Source organism: Acipenser ruthenus, chromosome 3 (assembly GCF_902713425.1).
Source record: "Acipenser ruthenus chromosome 3, fAciRut3.2 maternal haplotype, whole genome shotgun sequence".
Lineage (NCBI taxonomy): Eukaryota > Metazoa > Chordata > Actinopteri > Acipenseriformes > Acipenseridae > Acipenser > Acipenser ruthenus.
Window position 1 is genome coordinate 95740868 of NC_081191.1, and position 23018 is coordinate 95763885.

The 23018-nt window shown below is 40.5% G+C and overlaps 1 protein-coding gene across 1 annotated transcript in view; it reads right to left on the minus strand.

Moving 5' to 3' along the window:
- Positions 1-7954, minus strand: part of LOC117394798 (receptor-type tyrosine-protein phosphatase N2) — a 244129-nt gene extending 236175 nt beyond the window's left edge. The window contains exon 1 of the mRNA XM_059019205.1: positions 7707-7954. Within this exon, the coding sequence (XP_058875188.1) occupies positions 7707-7785 (79 nt within the window). The 5' untranslated portion in view covers positions 7786-7954. The remainder of the gene's footprint in view (positions 1-7706) is intronic.
- Between the last annotated feature and the right edge of the window lie 15064 nt (positions 7955-23018).

Sequence of the window (23018 nt, forward strand, 5' to 3'; positions counted from 1 at the left end):
CAAATATAGTAGTTGACAGGGTCGTCTGTTTCTCAGTCCGTTATACTCAAATGAAAAGACTTAATGGTAATAATTTCAGGGGTATGACATGTGGGTAATGCAGCCTGCTGCTATCTGTCTGTATGAAGAACTATTCATGGCATCAATAAATCAAATAAAGCACTGGGTTCAATTCCACAGAATATTACAGATCTTCTACCAGAAAGACTCGCCTGCATCTTAGAGAGCCTTCCATTCCTCTACAGTAGTTTGAAATGATCTTTCCTCATTATAGTCAACCATGCGATTTAGAGCTTCAATGGAATCTACATAACAGGGCTAACATGATGTTCAAATGTATTATTATTATTATTATTATTTATTTCTTAGCAGACGCCCTTATCCAGGGCGACTTACAATTGTTACAAGATATCACATTATACATTATTTCACATTATACAGATATCACATTATTTTACATACAATTACCCATATATACAGTTGGGTTTTTACTGGAGCAATCTAGGTAAAGTACCTTGCTCAAGGGTACAACAGCAGTGTCCCCCACTGGGGATTGAACCCACAACCCTCCGGTCCAGAGTCCAGAGCCCTAACCACTACTGCACACTGCTGCCCCTCAACATAAGACATGACTCTCAGAATGGACAGGATGGTATTGCTGTACATGTGATTGATAGGATTACCCTCCTAGATACAGGATGGTATTGCTGTACATGTTAACATGAAGGTCTTTGTAAATTGGTATTGCCATATTTTGGATAAAGGTGCAATTTAATCAATAGCTGGAGGGTTGAATGGATTGGACGCATGACAGCATTAATAACACTATGAACTTCGATCCATACCTTAAATCACTTTCCAGTTAATTGAAACAATTCAATAACTGCCAGGGGCTCCTCACATTTACTCATTTACGTGGAGAATTTAAACAGCACCCAGTATTGTTTATGCAATGAATATAATTGTTTTCAACATTTAATAAGCTGCAAATGGAATGCACTCAGCTCTCCTTGTGCTGTAAAGTTCTCTGTATCAAGCATAGGTTCCGATGAACATTACATCTTATAAATTGCTTTCATTTCAGTGCTCACCGCACTAACCCACACAATAATTGTGAGAAGTTGGCTAGATGTATTGCCGATCTCTGGGGCTCCAATTTATTTCTGATTTTCTTTTTTTACAGCAAGAACAGTAAACATCTCATTCCAAAATAAAATTAAGAAAGCAACAAGATCCATTGAAATTGCATGTTTTTGTAAACTAGTCTGTTGATATATAATGTGACATTAACGCATCATATGAATGATGCGTTCTTAGCATTCCATCCCATGAGGGAGGGGCTAATCAAGAACGCAAGCAACGTTCCATAAGACTTCCAAACAATTCCAATATCACTGGAAATGTGAATGGAACCTTGTGTGATTTCTAGACCTACAATATGTAACCCCACTCTAACTGTTGCTTACTAAATTAAAATCTTGGTATCGCTGAATAAATAAATCATTTAATGTCATACCAGTCTTGGCAGTCACATTGATAAAATCTCGTTTTTGGGTTAAAATGACCAGTTGGTCGGTATTGGTAGTAAATGGATAACTGCACTTTAATGCCTTGCTTTATTCAAATCTTTTGCCTATTTGTGAGGAATTTTACTATCACTGTAACACATGTACTAGCACTAGACAGGAAACCTTGTTTTAAACTCACCGCAATGGCTGTTTTCTGCTCACACGATGTACATAAAATATACATAAGCTATAAGCTAATCAGTCAGTAAGGAAACGAAATGCCTGTATCCATCCCTCAAACACAGTGACTGATGTGCAGAGATGCACAATGTCCCTCAGAAAACTGTTTCCATAGATACCAATTCAACTTCCCTTCTACGGATGCATGCCAGATCTTCCAAGTACCAATTACTGATGACATGTTCCCAATTGTTTCGTCGTGACCCTCCATCTATTTATGTTTACGGAGAAATTCTGGTGGCTAAACATCAAGCAAGACTTTTTAAACTTCATGCTTCCTGTTTGGTTTTCTGACCCAAACCTGGCACGCAGCTTCATTTGTATTTCTTGTTTTTGTTTCGCTAGGCAGCAGAGGACTCCAGTTCAACAGAATCAATGCTAATTTGCTTTACCAGGCGAGGGCTTTTAAACAGCTGAAATGCTATGATGATTTCAATTGAGAACAGCATGATTGTTAGTTACACACTGCTGAATGTATCAAATACAAACCTGGCAACCCTTACAGTAAAAACAGAAGCTTAATTGCCCTCAACATTTCCAATCTACTAGGATCCACTTAAAAGCTCTCTATCGAATACAATGTTTGTTTTGTTCAGTGGTTTTCAACCCTGGTCTCCAACAGTCCAGTTTTAACCAGGGGCTGAATATTTGTTTGAAACAGTATTCCAGTGAACTCAAGACAACACTTACAGACATGCACTGAAACATAAAACTGTGGGTAACTGCAATAATTGAACCAGAGTCTACAGTATGCCCATCACAAGACTGCAATACAAATACAAATAATAATAGGACTGGTAGAAACAAACAATGACCACTCTCTCCATATTAAATCATAGCTGGTTTTCTTGTTACACCAGGGAGATAGTGTCCTGCTGTTACTGATCAGAGTGTAAAATGATTTTGTTCAGTACTAGGATGTGTTTTGCCTTGACTAGCCTGTTGAGAATCGAATGGGTTTCATAAAATGGTCACACTGTTTTTATGACAGTATTTTATATAAACATTGGTATTTTGAATAGGCCTGCACGTCATCTATTCTTGTACCACAGACAAGATGAAGAGGGGCGGGCCGTTTGAGAACCGCTGCTCTAATGTACTGTTTGGAAAAATTACGTTGTAAGTTGTATTCACTGAAGATAATGCAATTCTAAGTGGCTATGCAAACTAAAGTCATGTAAAGTTTTGATTAAATATGACAGCAAAAAGTGAAATGCATCTCTGCAGCCGTGGCATACTGGCCAAGGACTGATGCATTCACCAGAAGCTGGGCTACGTAATTCATAAATTGTAACCTCAACAGCAAATTAAAAAAAAAATAAGAGAGAGAATTATTTCCAAGTGAATAACTCATGGTGTTAATGTAGTTTTTTTTTGTTTTCTCCTTTGGACAGTAGGGTTGTTTTTTTTTTCTTAATTTACCGTTATGTTTACACTGGAAATTCATGAGATTTTACACAAAGCAAGGCGGGGGCATAGTGACGGCAGGAATATGAAATGTATTTATCAAACGTGTCTTGAGACATTGGGATTTGTTTGAATGAGTTTTTTATACCATGCTCTGTAAAAAGAGGACTTATTGTCCCTTTAAACTGTTACTGTGAAGGAATCATTTTTTAACTCGATAATGATCGATAATCGTTGTTAGAAGTTGCACGATAATCAATGTGAAAGGTTTTGATTTACAACACATATCTTGATTTACATATATCTTCATATATATATGAAGATATATGTAAATATATCTTATATATGAAGATATATATGAAGATATATGTAAATATATCTTCGCCTCCTCTTTCATCCAGGGGAAGGTGGAGAGCTATGTTTGGATCCTAAATTTTGACCCCCGGGGTAGTTTATTTAGTAATCCCATTGCTGAATCACTACAGTAGCCATGTATGTCAAATTAAAGAAACCAAAAATTTAAAAATGGCAAAGACCAAAAAAAAAAAAAAAGTTAAAAAAGGGAATGGGGTCCAAGCGCATCGAAACCCAAGATCGGTAACTTATGGGAAACCATAAGGCTACCGTTCCCCAATTTATCATGCATGAAATATTGAAATATTGAATTTGAAGAAGGTTCTTTCACCAAGAACAAGTAGAAGAATTATGATGAAGGTTAATAGCAATCTGAGATTGACTGCAAAAGATATTCAAAGTGAATTGGCTGTAAGTGGGACTGGGGTTTCCATTTCAACCATAGGTCGAATATTGCATGATGAAGGTCTCAATGGTCGCAGGCCAAGGAAAAGGCCACTCTTAAGAAAAAAATCACAAGGACAATCGCTTAAAGTTTGCAAAACGCCATTTGAATGATGGATATGAGTTCTGGTCAAAGGTTTTGTGGAGTGATGAAACAAAAATTGAGCTATTTGGTCATGCTGATAGTCGTTCCGTTTGGAGAAAGTCTGGTGAGGCGTACAAAGAAAACAACACACCATACCTACTGTCAAGCATGGAGGTGGTAATATCATTCTATGGGTCTGTTTTTCCTCTAATGGCACAGGACATTTAGTTCCAATACATAGTAAAATGGATTTCATAGCATACCAAAAGATATTGGCTAATCATCTGAACCCCTCTGCTACAAACTTGGTTTAAAGTGCAACTGGACTTTCCAACATGACAATGATCCAAAGCACACATCAAAATCTACTTCAGAATGGTTAAAGAAGAACAAAATCAAAGTTCTGGAATGGCCTAGTCAAAGTCCCGATCTAAATCCGATTGAGAATCGTTGGTATGAGATGAAGAAGGCTGTGCACAAGAGAAGTCCACGGAATTTGAATGAACTGGAACAATTTTGCGTTGAAGAATGGTCAAAAATCACTAAAGAATCATGCCAAAAGTTCATTGACAAATACCCTAATCGTTTAAAAGAGGTGATTATTGCTAAAGGTGCCTCAACTAGCTAGTAATTTCATTTTCCTTATCCGGGTAAGAATACTTCTGAATTAGCATTTTTGGAGTTTTGCAAAAAAATTGCTGAAATAAATAATTGTAGACATCTAGGCCTATTTCTTGTAACTGTTTCCTCATCCACAAAAACAAAACTTTTGCTACAAAAGATTTTTCCTAATTATTTGTTTTCGAGAAATTTCTAGAAATTACATATTTCCATTGGGGGTGTAAACTTTTGACTACAACTGTATATAAATATTTATACATTCTTTAGGAGCATCGCCTTGGTCTCGTACAGCATAAGGTAGCCAGCCAGTGACAACTGCAATGATGGCTTTAGTTCAATAGTATTAGGAACTGAACCGAGGACTGAGGAACACAATTAACTCAGGTTTACCCACAATCCCACTTATGTTGGAATGGAGAAAAGAACCCTTATGGTTCCATTAGCATCTAAGAGTTCTATAAAAGTGCAGTTTAAATAACAAAAATGGGTAGGGTACAAAGGCACCCACAGGCTTTCCACTACTCACAGTAAAACCAGGGTGCCATTTAATGATCTTACCTCTGGTGAATCTAAATAGATTTTTAAACATATGATTTAATAACTCTTGTCATGGGACAGATGACAAGCAGGTAATCACACCCACAACAGATTTCTGAAGTATGATTTAATAACCCCTAGAAGAAACCACACCCCTCTTATAAGATCAATAAAATACAGAAATACAACGCCTTAGATCAGGGTTAAGCGTTTTAGAGCATAGGTGTTAAGATCAGAAGCTGTTCAGTTAATTAACAAAGGGATCACTGTGTGTCATTAAAGAGGGGAGGTCCAGTCACAGAGAGATCACTGTGTGTCATTAAAGAGGGGAGGTCCAGTCACAGAGAGATCACTGCGTGTCATTGAAGAGGGGAGGTCCAGTCACAAAGAGATGACTGTGTGTCATTAAAGAAGGGAGGTCCTGCCACAAAGAGATCACTGTATGTCATTAAAGAGGGGAGGTCCTGCCACAATGAGATCACTGCGTGTCATTAAAGAGGGGAGGTCCAGTCACAAGGACAGTCAGTAAGTTGTGTTAGTGGCATGCATACCCCGTAAAGAGATATCCTGGGGCTAGTACCATTTAAACGTCAGGAAAGCAGGACAGGTTTCCCTAAGGGAGAATTTCTGGATCATTATGAAATATTACAGGTGGAAAGCTGTAACCCACTGCCTGTCTTAATAAAAGGGAGAACCTGCTCGTAATACATCTCTGTCTAACCAAATACCAACATAACCCAAGGCAGTGAAGAAGCCATACTGCACACATGAGATGGTCCTTCTGGTTTGGATCGAAACATGCTTTATAATGATAGCAATGCTGTCTTGGTCATCCTCCACTGGGAGAAAAATTAGGTCAAAGGTGATCCTAGTGTGAATTGTTACACAATGCTTTCTCACCATGTGGGCCCCATGAGTTACACAGTCCATTGTTTCGCATGCACACACACATCTGCCCTGACATCATTTACTCAGTTACGTGCTTTATGAATTATCCACCTCAACTGAAGGGAGCCAGCATGTGATCCAGTTCAGCTGGAATGGACAAAGGACAGAGTCACTGGGCATCAAAATCTCGCTTTCCTGTAGCACTCCACTTCTGATATTATAATATATATATATATATATATATATATATATATATATATATATATATATATATATATCAGAAGAAGATATATATATATATATATATATATATATATATATATATATATATATATATATATATATATATATATATATATATATATATATTAAGCATCAAACTGTTACTGTCTCTGAACAACTTCCAGGACAACCTGAAATAACTCACACATGAGCAGCAGCTGGGCACTAAAACCAGCCATGTGAGCGTTGTATATAGGGCATGAGAGGACCCTATTGCTAGCTTTGCAGATCATTACTCACCCAATTAAAATGGAAAGGCCCAGACAGAATACATTTGCATTCAATTAATTTGCAACTTGCAATGGGTATCCTATATCCATATTATCTAGCACATCAAAAGACAAATATTACATTAAAAAAAAAAAAAAACTGTAGTTGCTTTCAGTACAGATTGAGTCATATAGCCTACACTACTACAGTATGTGATCTTCTACCATAACATGACAGAAGAAAATCAGTCATTATAGTGTTCACACTTCAGTGCCTTAACTTTATCATAGAAGCCCATTTTATCTACAGTATTATCTGAAGCATCCCTTTTACAGTAACGCATTGCACAGATTGCTGGCTGTAGAGACCAATAATCCACCTCATTAAAAATCTACCACCACAGGTACTACAGCATTGTATCGTGAATTTTAATAATATCCAGCATCGGGACTGTTATCCATTTTCTCTTTGTATTTATTTATACACTTGTCCCACCATAAACTGACACGATGAAGTGTAAGCTATTATAATGTATGTCACACAGTACAGTGTTTGTTTTCCATGGCTCGTTTGTTTAGTATTTAATGTTTTGCACAATGTATGCGCTGCAAACCGGACGAAATGAATCACTATTCAGATTTAGTAAGTCTAAAAGATGCGCACATGCAGAATGTATTCTGCGTTTTTAATGTAAAAAATGGCATATGCTTAATGACGCTGCATATTGTCACATTACAATTCACTATGTTTTACTGTTGTAGTATTTTTTTATGAGCAACGTTAAGCTGCAAAGCATCTCGTTTTTTTTCGTTTTTTTTTATATCGGATAAAACCAAGACGTACCAAATATACAGTGATTATAACTGAGTTTAAAAGACATTCAGATGTGTACGATTTGGTGGTAGGACGTATTATATATTTCATATTTACAACATCTCAAATGTGTTGTCCTGATAACATGTGCTGTATGGAAGGTACAACAATAACGCCCACAGCATCTGATGCAATATTGACACTGTTTCAAAATTAAACACGTATTCCAATATGCACCTGTATCGTTAGACATTTTATATAATACAGTGCCTATGTAACCATTAAGACTACTTGAGTAAATACATTAATCAACTTACCGAATTTTCTGTCGGCAGTGGCGGAAGAATGGGTATGAAAAGCCAAAAGGAACAGGATAATGCAGGCAAGCGAATCCATTATTCTTGATGATCCATTGCACACTTTCGCTAACAATCCATTGTGTTGTTTTTATTTTATTTTTTTTAGCAGGGCACGAATAAGGTGAAGGTGATTGAACGTGTTCTCTGGTCAACCCCTGTCTCAACTCCCGCAGTCAACCTAACAGAGCAGCAACTGAAATCAGCACTGAACAGCAACCACGGTCAGACCCCGCCCCGGTGCCGTGACGTCAAACTAAAATACACGCCATGAAAGGCGCTTCATATACTGTACACACAAAACCACGGATTTCAAGCAGCGCTAACGCTGTAAACTCGCAAAACGGTAACTGAAACCCACCAACAATAGTACCAGTTTGTGAACATTAAAATGTGCCTGAATCAAGTTATTATTTGCCAGGGTTTATATAGAGATTCAAAATCGCACATGGCAAGCTTTACAATAATCTTACAACGTCTGTTCCCTTGTAATATGTATCGAATTAGACGATACGGCCAGGCCCCTGAAGCTTCCAGAATTAAAATGGGATACTACGCAATAGCCATCGCATTTAATGGACACGTGTTAACATTGTGGTTGTGTTGCGGTGTTCCATTTTTAAAAGCACAATAATTGCAAAACAGTACGTTTACATTTTAGGCAACCTTATTTTGGTCAATCTTAAAAGGATGACTGGAATGACTGGAGGATCGGGATTAAGTTTTGATGATCCCTACAAAAAAGACGTATTTCTGTATAAAATATAAAAACTATATAAAACAATTTTTAAAATAACTTTTAATGGGAAAGTGGCTTTTAAGGGAGTCCACAGGTGGTAAAACTTACATTTATAATGCATTCTGGTTGTTTATCAGTGTTTTCTGGCACATTATTTTATAAAATCTTTTTTTTTTTTTATAGTGCCATCTAGTGTGTGGTATATTTATTGCAGGCAACCACCCGATCAGTGGTACTCAACTCTGGCCCTCGAGACCTATTCCAGTCCTGGTCTTTATTTTGGTCTTAAATTAGTTAATTGCCTCTTAACAGCTTCAGTTAACTATATTAGAACCTGCTTGGAGCAAAAATCTGGAGTGAACTGACTCTCAAGGGCCAGAGTTGAGTAGCACTGGTCTATATTGTAAGTAAACACTTGTCATTTAAAGGGTATACAAGATAACACAAGATGTATTCAAGGTGGGTTTAAGTTCCAGTGAAAAATTGTTTGATATACCCCCATAAAAAGCACATGTCATTTGCTGTTTACTGCACATATAACACTATAACAGTTACATTTCATAGCGTCACAAAAGTCTGAGTGGAGATGATTGTGTACATTTTAAGATGGCTGTTTTTCCAGCGTAATAAAGAGCCCTTGTTGCCTAAAATGCAATGTCTGGGTTCTTGTGTGTTCATTCTACAAACAGGCAACATTGGTGTCAGGGTAGTGAGATTTGTCACATCACCATGACAACCCCAAAGAAGATTGCTGCTGCATGGAGCCTTGCTGGGATACCAGACGATGCCTTGCAAAAGATGGTGGAGGAAGATGCTGGGAAGATGTGGAAGACGGCAGTGGAGGATCCTGCAAAAGAGCAGGGCAGCGCTGTGGGAAGACTGCCGCGCGGGAAGACACTTCAGTTGACAGGGGACCATTCGGTGAAGCTGCACGAAGCCATGGTCCCCTGCAGCAGCCCGGAGGCAGATCGGTAGGCGCTTCAGCTGTACCTCAGGATGGGTTCTGAGATCCTGGCCAGTCTGGGGACCCGGAAAGAGGAACCGAAGGGGGTAGCTGCTCACAAGCTCTCAAAGTACAATGGAAAAGACGATTGGGATGCTTTCCAAGCAGCGTTTGAGCTCATCACACAGCTCGGAGGGTGGACTGAGCATGATAAATCACAGATGACACACTTCCCTGCCCTCTGACACTCGATCCCAAGCAGAGATTGAACTACACCACTCTCACCCAAGCACTACAGAGACGTTTTGGTAGCAGCCAACAGCCCAGGCTGGTGCGAAACGAACTCCGTACCAGGATGCGGAAGCCTGGCGAGACTTTAAGGGAGCTAGCGGCTGCAATAGACAGACTGGCAAGGAAGGCTTACTCCCACATGCCACTGGAAGTTCATGAAATGCTGGCCTGGGACCAGTTCATCGAGGCCCTGGGATCTGGGGAGCTGCATACTCAGGTCCGCCTGGACCACCCTGAGACACTGCCAGAGGCTTTGGAGCTGGCGATGGAGCGAGAAGGTGTTTGGGCGTTGGAGCAACCCACCAGGTTTGTTCATGCAGCCATGGGGGAGGAAGAGTGCCAGCCACAGGAGCACCCAACCCCCACACATCGCAGCCCCCAGCGACCGGATTCAGTAGTGGGTCGTACTACCCCCAGGGGCTGCTGGCTGTGCCTACAGGTAGGGCACCACTTTTCAAACTGCCCCCAGCTTGCCGCCTTCCGAGCCTGGTCTTCACGGGAGTCAGAAAACTAGAGGACAGTCGTGCAAGGCAGTGACCGGTTGCCCCATTTACTTCTGCCCCACTGAATGGAACCACCACGGGGAAGCCTACAACCACAAAGGCCCCCGTGGGTGATGTGAACGGGACACTACAGCTGTTTGCCCAGTGCTGCATTGAGGGGGTGGTGTTCAGCGGGCTCGTGTACACCGGTTCTGCCATCACACTAATATCCCCCAGCCTAAAGAACTGCCTGGGACCCGGGGCGTTGCTGCAGTTCCACCGCACCATGGACCGGATCTGCACCATCACGGGAGAGCCCAGGAGAAAGGAAACCTACAGCTGCGACTGGGTGTTTGCACCGCCTGCCATGAAGTATGGGTGGCAGGGATCAATGTGGACTGTATTTTCTGAGCTGACATCCTATCTCACCTGAGGGGGAAGTTGGACCTGGGCAGGGGCACTCTCCATGTGGCTGGAGGGGGGAGGCTACAGTTGGAGGGTTGCTCTGGCCTCTCCACAGTGTTTAGGTGGCTGCTGACGCTGTCCCCACAATGCTGCGACCCAGCCTACATAGCCTGTGCCACCGCAGCTGTGTTGGACTTGATGGGCCCCAGCAACAACAGCTGCATGCGAACATAGCCGAGTTAGAGGATGTCTTCGCCGGGGAGGAGGGGCAGGTAGGACGTACCACCGCAGTCCGACACCATATTGACACCAGTACAGCAGCGACTAAACGCCAGCGACCCCGCCTCATTCCCTGGGTTCGGATGGAAGAAGCAGAGTGACTCCTGAAGATGTGGGAGGCCGGGGTCATTGAGCCCTCCGCAGCGCCCTGGGCCGCCCCGGTGGTCCTTGTCCCTAAGAAGGATAAGAACATAAGAACATAAGAACATAAGAACCTACAGCTGCGACTGGGTGGTTGCACCACCTGCCATGAAGTATGGGTGGCAGGGATCAATGTGGACTGTATTTTGTGAGCTGACATCCTATCTCACCTGAGGGGGAAGTTGGACCTGGGCAGGGGCACTCTCTATGTGGCTGGAGGGGGGAGGCTACAGTTGGAGGATAAGAACATAAGAACATAAGAACACAAGAAAGTTTACAAACAAGAGGAGGCCATTCGGCCCATCTTGCTCGTTTGCTTGTTAGTAGCTTATTGATCCCAGAATCTCATCAAGCAGCTTCTTGAAGGATCCCAGGGTGTCAGCTTCAACAACATTACTGGGGAGTTGGTTTCAGACCTTCACAATTCTCTGTGTAAAAAAGTGCCTCCTATTTTCTGTTCTGAATGCCCCTTTATCTAATCTCCATTTGCGACCCCTGGTCCTTGTTTCTTTTTTCAGGTCAAAGAAGTCCCCTGGGTCGACATTGTCTATACCTTTTAGGATTTTGAATGTTTGAATCAGATCGCCGCGTAGTCTTCTTTGTTCAAGACTGAATAGATTCAATTCTTTTAGCCTGTCTGCTACGACATGCCTTTTAAGCCTGGGATAATTCTGGTTGCTCTTCTTTGCACTCTTTCTGGAGCAGCAATATCCTTTTTGTAACGAGGTGACCAGAACTGAACACAATATTCTAAGTGAGGTCTTACTAATGCATTGTAAAGTTTTAACATTACTTCCCTTGATTTAAATTCAACACTTCTCACAATATATCCGAGCATCTTGTTGGCCTTTTTTTAAAGCTTCCCCACATTGTCTAGATGAAGACATTTCTGAGTCAACATAAACTCCTAGGTCTTTTTCATAGTTCCCTTCTTCAATTTCACTATCTCCCATATGATATTTATAATGCACATTTTTATTGCCTGCATGCAATACTTTACATTGTTCTCTATTAAATGTCATTTGCCATGTGTCTGCCCAGTTCTGAATGCTGTCTAGATCATTTTGAATGACCTTTGCTGCTGCAACAGTGTTTGCCACTCCTCCCATGTTTGTGTGGTCTGCAAATTTAACAAGTTTGCTTACTATACCAGAATCTAAGTCATTAATGTAGATTAGGAATAGCAGAGGACTTAATACTGATCCCTGTGGTACTCCACTGGTTACCTAGCTCCATTTTGAGGTTTCTCCTCTAATCAGTACTTTCTGTTTTCTACATGTTAACCACTCCCTGATTCATGTGCATGCATTTCCTTGACTCCCTACTGCGTTCAGTTTGAGAATTAATCTTTTATGCGGGACCTTTTCAAAAGCTTTCTGGAAATCTAAATAAACCATGTCATATGCTTTGCAGTTATCCATTGTCGATGTTGCATCCTCAAAAAAAATCAAGCAGGTTAGTTAGACATGATCTCCCTTTCCTAAAACTGACTGTCTCCCAGGATACTATTACCATATATGTAATTTTCTATTTTGGATCGTATTATAGTTTCCATAAGTTTCCATATAATAGAAGTCAGGCTTATTGGTCTGTAGTTACCTGGTTCGGTTTTGTCTCCCTTTTTGTGGATCGATATTATGTTTGCAATTGTCCAGTCTGTTGGTACAACCCGTGTCAAGAGACTTGTGCATGATCTTTGTTAGCGGTTTGTAAATAACTTCTTTCATTTCTTTGAGTACTATTGGGAGGATCTCTTCCGGCCCAGGGGATTTGTTTATTTTAAGAGCTCCTAGTCCCTTTAACACTTCTGCCTCTGTTATGCTAAAGTTATTTAAAATTGGATAGGAACAGGTCGACATGTGGGGCATGTTGTCCGTGTCCTCCTTTGTAAAAACCTGTGAAAAGTAATCATTTAATATATTTGCTATTTTTTTTCTTCATCTATGATTTTGCCATTTGTGTCTCTTAGACATTTAACCTCCTCTTTGAATGTTCTCTTGCTGTTATAATATTGGAAAAACGTTTTGGAATTGGTTTTAGCCCCCTTAGCAATATTGATTTCTATCTCTCTCTTGGCCTTTCTAACTTCCTTTTTGAGCACTTCTAAGTACTCTTTCTGTGTACTTTGTTTTTGGTCTCTTTTAAACGCTCTGTAAAGTGCCTTTTTTCGCGGAATATTTTTTTAATTGATCTATTAAACCATTTTGGCCATTTTGGTTTAGATTTAGATTTGTCTACTTTTGGGATGTCATTGTTTTGCGCCTCTAGTACTACATTTTTAAAAAACAGCCATCCTTTTTCTGTGGATGTTTTCTCTATTTTACTCCAATCTACTTCCGTTAGTCTCTGTTTCATACCTTCATAGTTTGCTTTTCTAAAATTGTAAACCTTAGCTTTAGTCATTACTTTTGGGGTTTTAAAAAATACTTCAAATGAGACCATGTTGTGGTCTGAGTTTGCCAATGGCTCTCTGACCTCTGTTTTAGTTATTCTGTCTTCATTATTTGAAAAGACTAAATCAAGGCATGCCTCCCCTCTAGTCGGTGCCTTGAAAATTGCGTTAGGAAGCAGTCATTTGTCATTTCCACCATTTCAATTTCGTCCGTCGTGCTCCCACCGGGTTCTCCCATTTTATACAGGGGAAGTTGAAATCCCCCATTAGTATGGCTTCTCCTTTTCTACACGCATTACGAATGTCATTGTATAACAGATTATTTTGCTCAGTGTCTGAATTTGGCGGTCTATAGTATGCTCCTATTATTATGCCCTTTGAATTTTTGTCCATTATTCTGAACCATACTGATTCTGCATTGTTTTTGTCCTGATTTAACACCTGGGCTTCAAGACTATTTCTTATGTATAGCGCTACCCCTCCGCCTCTTCTGTCCTGCCTGTCTTTCCTATACATTGTGTACCCACTAATATTATATTCGTCTCCATCACTCTCAGACAACCAAGTTTCTGTAACACCTATCACATTGTAGTTACTTGTTAGTGCAGTAGCTTCAAGTTCTAACATTTTGTTTCTGAGACTTCTAGCATTAAGATAAATACATTTAATAGTTGTCTTACCTGAGTTGTTGCCCTTGTTTTGATGTGGTCTCCCTTCTGTTTTTTTGTTTTCTCCCCCCTTCCTTTCTAGTTTAAATGCATCTGGACCTCCTCAAGGATCCTTTCTCCGAGTAGAATTACCACTGAATTAAAGAGATTTCTAAGGCTCTGAACTTGCCGGTTGATACTCGTCTCGCAGGATCTGGGTCTATCCATCTTTCATTAGACTTTACCCACGAACTGGGCGGGAATGACAGATGTAAAGCGACTTTTAATTGGATAATTCATTACACATACTATTTTCTTTAAATTCATTGGTTCACATTTCATTTTCAGTGATCTGATTGGCCAAATTAGTATGCATAATAATTAGAATTACAACACGTACTAAAGTCAAATTAGATCATGTACGAAATATCTGAAACACGTTTTTTGACCCGGATGGCCTTCCATAGATACCCAACTCCTGCACACGTTAAATGGCAAGCCCAATCACAATACTGGAGAATATTTAGTGCTCTGGAATATAGAGCTGTGGCAAAAACAGCACATTTTATATTAAGGAACAGCTCATACACGGATGTGGTGGTTTATTATTTACTGTCCACCCTTTTACTGACCTGCTGTGCATATTAGGATGATAATGATTCATACATGGCCGTTGACAAACACCTGGATGCTAAAATAGCAAACCATGTGTACAATGACAAATACATCATTCATGTGTCTAATCTGTTGTTATTCATATGCACAGCTTAGCTGAACCAGCTGAATTATTCAGTTATCCAAAAACTGTAGCTGTAAAATAATGATGCAATTATAAAATCCAAGCAAAGAATGGGTGTCAATAAGGCTTAGATTTTGTCCCCAAAATATATGAAAAACAAAGTTTGAATATTCTTATGACATGAATTAATGTAACTCTGCCATAGACAAACTTTGCTTGAGGCAAACAATGAGACCGAGTGTCCACAAGGGTGTGTCTAGCTGTTGTGTCACGTATGGCTTGGTCAAACTAATTTTTATGCTGATGACAGCTTTTGCCAATGCTTTTTGTGGTACACTAACATTTATTTTAATATACTGTATTGCAAGAAATATGCCAATTGCTTCAATGAATTTTACAGTAGTTCTGCGCATCATCCATTTTCTTTTTTCATAGCATCATTGAACCTGTGATCTTGGCTGTCAGAAACTCTAGACACCGCTTGCTTTGAGTGTGCCAACCCTATTATCTATAAAAATGGTTTGTTCGCGGTGCTGTCCGCAAATGTTTCAGGGCTCAATTGCGTTTTAATCCTACAATCATAAAAATCCCAAAATAGCACTGGAGGATTTAATGTTGACAAGTCTAGTGTAAAATAAAAAGATGAATAAAACATACAGCGCTGTTACAACAAATACAAAAGCACAGCATATTTGCTTTAAAGTGGAAACTCTGATTACTGTATTGAATTTTAGATAATCAAGAGAGCAATTAATTAGCTTTTACTGACAAGGCATTTCTTCAGATAACCCAACTCTATTTTATCTTTTGTTTGTAATCTGCAGTCACCACCCCATAGACTAACAACTGAACAGTGTTGCAGGTTACCACCTTTGCTTTTGCTTGTTTGCAAAAAACATCCGCCTCCATGTTTGTTAATTCCCATACCAAACTGAAGGGCTTACCCGCAATTTGTATGCAAAGCCAGAATCAATTCATTTGAGTTGTGTACGTGTTTAATATATTCGTATTGCAGCTGAGTGGAAACATAAAGCCCTTGTAGATTCAAATTACATTTCAATTGCTTTTTTAAAAAATATTGCTATTACAGTTGTATGGTATCTGCAAACACTGGGTGCTTCAAGGTTCTGTTGCTCCAATATGATTATCATTTTTTTGTCTTTATCTGTTTTTGAGCTTGTCTGTAGAATCCTTAGTGAGAGGACTGAACAGCCTTTCTCATTCCATTTAAGTCAGGCGGCAATTTGAACAGAGTAGGCCGATAAAGTTGACAAGCTCCAAGCAAGTAAGTCGGTAACATACATCACCCGCTACGGCTGTAAATTCAAAATCCAAGCCATGAGTATTGGAAAAAAGTGAATGTCCATGACGTATGTTAACAGTATGTACAGAACAGTATAGAATAAGAAATGGCAATGAGCTACCGTCCTGTCTCCCTCCTACCCTTCCTCTCCAAAACCCTCGAGCGGACTGTACACCGCCAGCTCTCTGCTTTCCTGTCCAACCACTCTCTGCTTGACCCTCTCCAATCTGGCTTCCGCTCTGCTCACTCCACTGAAACCGCCCTTCTGTCTGTCACCAACTCACTTAAGTGTGCCCGAGCTGCCTCTCTCTCCTCTGTCCTAATTCTCCTCGACCTCTCTGCTGCCTTTGACACTGTTGATCACTCTATTCTACTATCATCTCTTGCTGACCTGGGGATCTCTGGCACTGCTCTGGCCTGGTTCTCCTCCTACCTCTCCAACCGCACTTACCAGGTAACCTGGCGTGGAGCAACCTCCACACCTCACCCTCTCTTAACTGGAGTCCCCCAAGGGTCAGTCTTGGGTCCTCTCCTGTTCTCTCTCTACACCCGCTCCCTGGGCCCCCTCATCGCATCCTATGGTTTCTCATACCATTTCTATGCTGATGATGCTCAGATTTTCCTCTCCTTCCCCACCTCTGACTCCACCATCTCCTCCCGTATCTCTACCTGTCTGTCTGCTATTTCCTCCTGGATGCACTCGCATCACCTCAAACTCAACCTCTCTAAATCTGACCTCCTTTTCTTTCCCTCCTCCTCCCCCTCCTCTGATCTCTCTATCTCTGTTCCTCTGGAATCTACCACACTCTCTCCCTCTTCCTCAGCTAAGAACCTTGGAGTCACCCTGGACCCCTGCCTCTCTTATTCCCAGCACATCTCCACACTGGCACGCACTTGCAGATTCTTCCTGAGCAACATCCGAAGAATCCGACCCTTCCTCACCAACTATGCTACCCAGCTCCTGGTCCAGGCCCTGGTACTCTCCCGCCTAGACTACTGCAACTCCCTCCTGGCTGGCCTCCCTGCGTCCACCACCCGTCCGCTCCAGCTCATCCAGAACTCTGCTGCTCGCCTGGTGTTCTCTCTACCTCGCTTCGCCCACGCTACTCCACTACTCCGCTCGCTCCACTGGCTCCCGATCACCGCTCGCATCCAGTTCAAGACTCTTGTACTAGCCTACAGATGCCTTGATCAGACTGCACCCAGCTACCTCCAGACCCTCATCTCTCCCTACACCCCCACTCGACCTCTCCGCTCCGCCTGCACTAGAAGACTGGCTCTACCTCCGCTACGCTCCCCTGCCTCCCGAGCCCGCTCCTTCTCCACCCTTGCTCCGCAGTGGTGGAACGACCTTCCTACAGATGTCAGGACTGCCCAGTCCCTGACCACATTCCGGCGCCTCCTTAAGACTCACCTCTTCAAAGAGCACCTGTAGAACTCCTCTGTTGTATCCTGGGACACTATCACCCTTCATTTAAATATGCTTTATTTTGCTCTTATCTGCCCCCTATTTTACTGCATTTAATCCTGTACCTCAGAATATTGTAATCTGCCAAGTGTTTAATCTGTAGTATTTTGTACTTAATCATATCCTGATGTAACTATCACTATTTAATCATATCCTGATGTAACTTTCACTATTATCTGCTGTATTATTGAATTGTGGTTTGTCACACTTGAGAATTATTGTATTTCTTGTTCTTATTGTATGACTTATATTGTAACACTTGAATGTATTTGTATTTGCTTGCGATTGTAAGTCGCCCTGGATAAGGGTGTCTGCTAAGAAATAAATAATAATAATAATAATAATGAACTAGATGTAATTTGGCAAGCAAATCAGGTATTAGCATCACAAAATGACTAACTTACATTAGCAAAATACATGTAAAAATGTGTGGCATACAGGTCAGACAGACATGCCCGTACATCCCCAGAATCAAACACTCTCAATAACGTTAATTACAAGTTTCTTCACCACTGGATAAGCGGTTTTCCAGACATACTGTACAGAAGAATATAAAGTGTGAAATACCGCCACCATTACGAATATATTCCTGCTGCTGTGTGAAGACAGATTTAGAGAACCATGCTCCCACTCAGAATGATTGCAAACACCATTAAACAATAAGGGGGTGCAAGAATGCAATTACACATCAAATCTGAGGATACAGGTCAGTTTAATTTTTTATTAAACATTTTTTTTAAAATAGCATAATGCTATTTCTAAGAGCAAATTCTATGCATCCCCATAAATGTGTCGTGCAACACGCTGCCACCGACGTTTCATTTAGACCAAAAAAATTTAGCAAAAATATCATAATTCCCAATTCCCTGACACCATCATTTTCATGTCCAGAAATTCAATGGCCTTGCATGAATTGTCACAATGCAATGCGTATCATCTTCATAAAATACAGAAATTATTCAAAATAACACAAAAAAGCAATGGATATGTTTTTGCAATATATTTACTGTATGTGAAAGGGATTTTAGGTCAAAGATTTATCAACACATTAATAAATGTAAGTACAAAATAATACTGGCCATCAAGGAAATACCCTTCACTGCAACAGACTTCTTTGAAACTGTAAATTCAGATCAACTTCAAAACAGCTTGATTGGTTTTTGTTGCTACAAATAGTGGCGTTGAAGCAGAACTAGCTTTGATTAACGGGCCGGAAGCTGACTCCACACTGGATACAGGAACGAAGCCTGAAACGTGCCAGTAAATCAAAGCAACAATACTGATGCTCTCGGTAGCAAATAATCCCCATTCAAACTAAAGTTGTGTTTGGTGTTCCAATGAGCCCAAGTTTCCACGTGCTGTTTTATGTTTTTGTTTGTTTTCATTTCTTTGCATGATTTATAAAAGGATGTACAGTATCAACTTGAACACACTGTAAAAAATCCAGGCAGTTCAATGTTGATTTTTTTTTCTATGTGATGAAGCTATACTGGAAGGAATTAACAATCACATGTTTTGTTGTACTGCACAATGAACTCTGCATCTCAAAGGGGACGAGCCCCTGAAACAATAAACAGCACACAGGAGCAGCAGCAGCAGCAGCAGCAGCAAGCAGGGTGCTCTCCAAGCTTTACTGTGCACAGTGAATCCTGTCCATAGAAAAAACAACTTCTAGAGATCATGAAAAAAGAAATAAAAACAAAACAAACTGAACACGCCCACACTTACCATTCATAGATATTCTCGTTGTAGTTTAACCTACACTTTTGTCTTAACTGTGTCTGTTTTAAACTCCAATATAATGAAAACAGTGAAAAATTCATGGCAACATTTATAAAAATAGGGGCTGTCTTACTTAAAAATGAATCTACAGATTGTGATGTGCTTCAGCATTCATGGCTATTTACAAAAGCAGCAACAATAAAAATGTTTAATATGCTTAACATGGCATGTGGTTATGGTACGTCAATATCACTTTTTCTTCTAATAATATATATATTTGTTGGTTGCATAAGTATTCACACCCCCCTCCCAAGTTAATACTTGTTGTTTATTGTTTATTTATTTAGCAGACGCCTTTACCCAAGGCGACTTACAGAGACTAGGGTGTGTGAACTATGCATCAGCTGGAGAGTCACTTACAACTACATCTCACCCGAAAGACGGAGCACAAGGAGGTTAAGTGACTTGCTCAGGGTCACACAATGAGTCAGTTGCCAAGATGGGAGCTGAACCGGGGATTTCGTGGTTACAAACCCGTTTCTTTAACCACTGGACCACACAGCCTCCTACTTGGTAGAAGCACCTTTGGCAGCAATTACAGCTGTGAGTCTTTTTGGGTAAGTCTCTACCAGCTTTGCACATCTGGATCCTGCAATTTTTGCCCATTCTTCTTGGCAAAATTGTTCAAGCTCTGTCAAGTTGGATGGGGGCCGTTGGTGAACAGCAATTTTCAAGCCTTGCCACAGATTCTCAATCGGATTGCGGTCTGGGCTTTGACTGGGCCATTCTAAGAAATTCAGGTTCTTGTTTTTAAACCACTACAGTGTAGCTTTGGCTGTGTGTTTAGGGTCATTGTCCTGCTGGAAGGTGAACCTCCGCCCCAGTCCCAGGTCTCTTGCAGACTGAAACAGGTTTTCCTCTAGAATTTCCCTGTATTTGGCTCAATCCATCTTGCCCTCAATCCTGACCAGTTTCCCAGTCCCTGCTGATGAAAAGCATCCCCATAACATGATGCTGCCACCACCATGCTTCACCGTGGGGATGGTGTTCTCAGGGTGATGAGCAGTGTTGGCTTTGCGCCACACATAGCATTTTGCACTAAGGCCAAAAAGTTCAATTTTGGTCTCATCAGACCAGAGAACCTTTTTTCCACTGTGTCTCCCACATGCCTTTTGGCAAAATCCAAACGGGCTTTGATATGGGTTTTTTCAGCAATGGCTTTCTTCTTGCCACTCTTCCATAAAGCCCAGCTTAGTGGAGCGTCCGGGTTATAGTTGTCCCATGGCCGGTTTCTCCCATCTCAGCTGTGGATCTCTCCAGCTCCTTCAGAGTTACCATTGACCTCTTGGTTGCTTCTCTGACTAATGCCCTCCTTACCTGGTCACTGAGTTTTGGTGGACGGCCTTCTCTAGGCAGAGTCGCGGTTGTGCCATATTCTTTCCATTTTTTAATAATGGATTTAACGGTGCTCCGGGGGATGTTCAAAGGTTGGGATATTTTTTTATAACCTAACCCTGATTGGTGCTTCTCCAGAACTTTATCCCGGACTTGTTTTGATAGCTCCTTGGTCTTCATGATGCTGTTTGTTTAGATATGCACTCTAACAAACTCTGGGGCCTTCCAGAAACAGATGTATTTAATCTGAGATCATGTGACACTTTAATTGCACACAGGTGGACTCCATTCAACTAAATATGTGACTTCTGAAGGCAATTGGTTGCACCAGAGCTTATTTAGGGGTGTCACAGCAAAGGGGGTGAATACTTATGCAATCAAGACTTTTCAGTTTTTTATTTGTAAATAATTTTGAAAAATATGTAGATTTTTTTCCCCACTTCAACATTATGGACTATTTTGTGTAGATCAGTGACAAAAAATCCTAATTAAATCCATTTTAATTCCAGGTTGTAACACTACAAAATGTGGAAAAGTCCAAGGGGAGTGAATACTTATGCAAGGCACTGTGTGTGTGTGTGTGTGTGTGTGTATATGTATATATATATATATATATATATATATATATATATATATATATATATATATATATATATATATATATATATATATATATATATATATATATATATATATATACACACACACATATACATATACACACACATATACATATACACACACAGACAGCTCTGGGAAAAATTAAGAGACCACTGCAAAATTATCAGTTTCTCTGGTTTTACTATTTATAGGTATGTGTTTGGGGAAAATGAACATTTTTGTTTTATTCTATAAACTACTGACAACATTTCTCCCAAATTCCAAATAAAAAATATTGTCATTTAGAGCATTTATTTGCAGAAAATGACAACTGGTCAAAATAACAAAAAAGATGCAGTGTTGTCAGACCTCGAATAATGCAAAGAAAATAAGTTCATATTCATTTTTAAACAACACAATAGTAATGTTTTAACTTAGGAAGAGTTCAGAAATCAATATTTGGTGGAATAACCCTGATTTCACTATGTAACACAATTTTTGTTCCTGGGTAGTAAGTGTTATTTCTTAATTGCTTATGCCTCAAAAGTATAGAAAATGGCTATTATTCTCCACAAACTTTGCTTTTGTGACCAGGACAGTGATATTTTGAAATTTACCTATTTCCAAAGAGAAAACGGGCAAATTTGTGTCTTTTCGTTCACATAAAGTCAGAAAAAAACAACATATGAATCAAAATTAACATGTATTTATACTAAAGTAATACAAAAATGACTACAAAAGATTTAGAAGTGAGTAGTTTTTCAAGATTTACGATTATACTGTAAATCACTTTCACGAATCAGCCCCCAAATGTAGTCTCCCATCATGTTCTCATTATACTGTCCTTGGTAGCGGCGTTCAAAGTCCAGTATATCCTGGTGGAAGCGCTCGTCTTGCTCCTCCGAGTACGCTCCCATGTTCTCCTTGAATTTATCAAGATGAGCATCAAGGATATGGACTTTGAGGGACATCCTACAGCCCATTGTGCCATAGTTCTTCACCAGAGTCTCAACCAGCTCCACATAGTTTTCGGCCTTGTGATTGCCCAGGAAGCCCTGAACCACTGCGACAAAGCTGTTCCAAGCCGCTTTCTCCTTACTAGTGAGCTTCTTGGGGAATTCATTGCACTCCAGGATCTTCTTTATCTGTGGTCCGACGAAGACACCGGCTTTGACCTTTGCCTCAGACAGCTTAGGGAAGAAGTCTTGAAGGTACTTGAAGGCTGCCGACTCCTTATCTAGAGCTCTGACAAATTGTTTCATAAGGCCCAATTTGATGTGCAGTGGTGGCATCAGCACCTTCTGGGGGTCCACCAGTGGCTCCCACTTGACGTTGTTCCTCCCCACATAGAACTCGGTCCGCTGTGGCCAGTCTCGCCTGTGGTAGTGCGCCTTGGTGTCCCTGCTGAAGGCCAAAGGCAAAGATAGCAGGGAAACTTGGTAAAACCGCCTTGGAGACCCATCAGGAATGCCACCATTTTTAAGTCTCCTATGACCTTGATGCCATCTCAGAAAAATGCAGATATGTATCCACTTAGGCAGCTGGAACTAAACTGAACTGGTGGGCTTAAGGCCCCTGTATTTATACTACTATTTATATTACTGGAAAGTTCTAGAAAGTTCTAGAAGTTACTCCAAGTTTACTCAGCACTGCATCTATCTGGAATGTTCTGGAAAATAGGTAAATTTCAAGATATCACTGTCCTGGTCACAAAAGCAAAGTTTGTG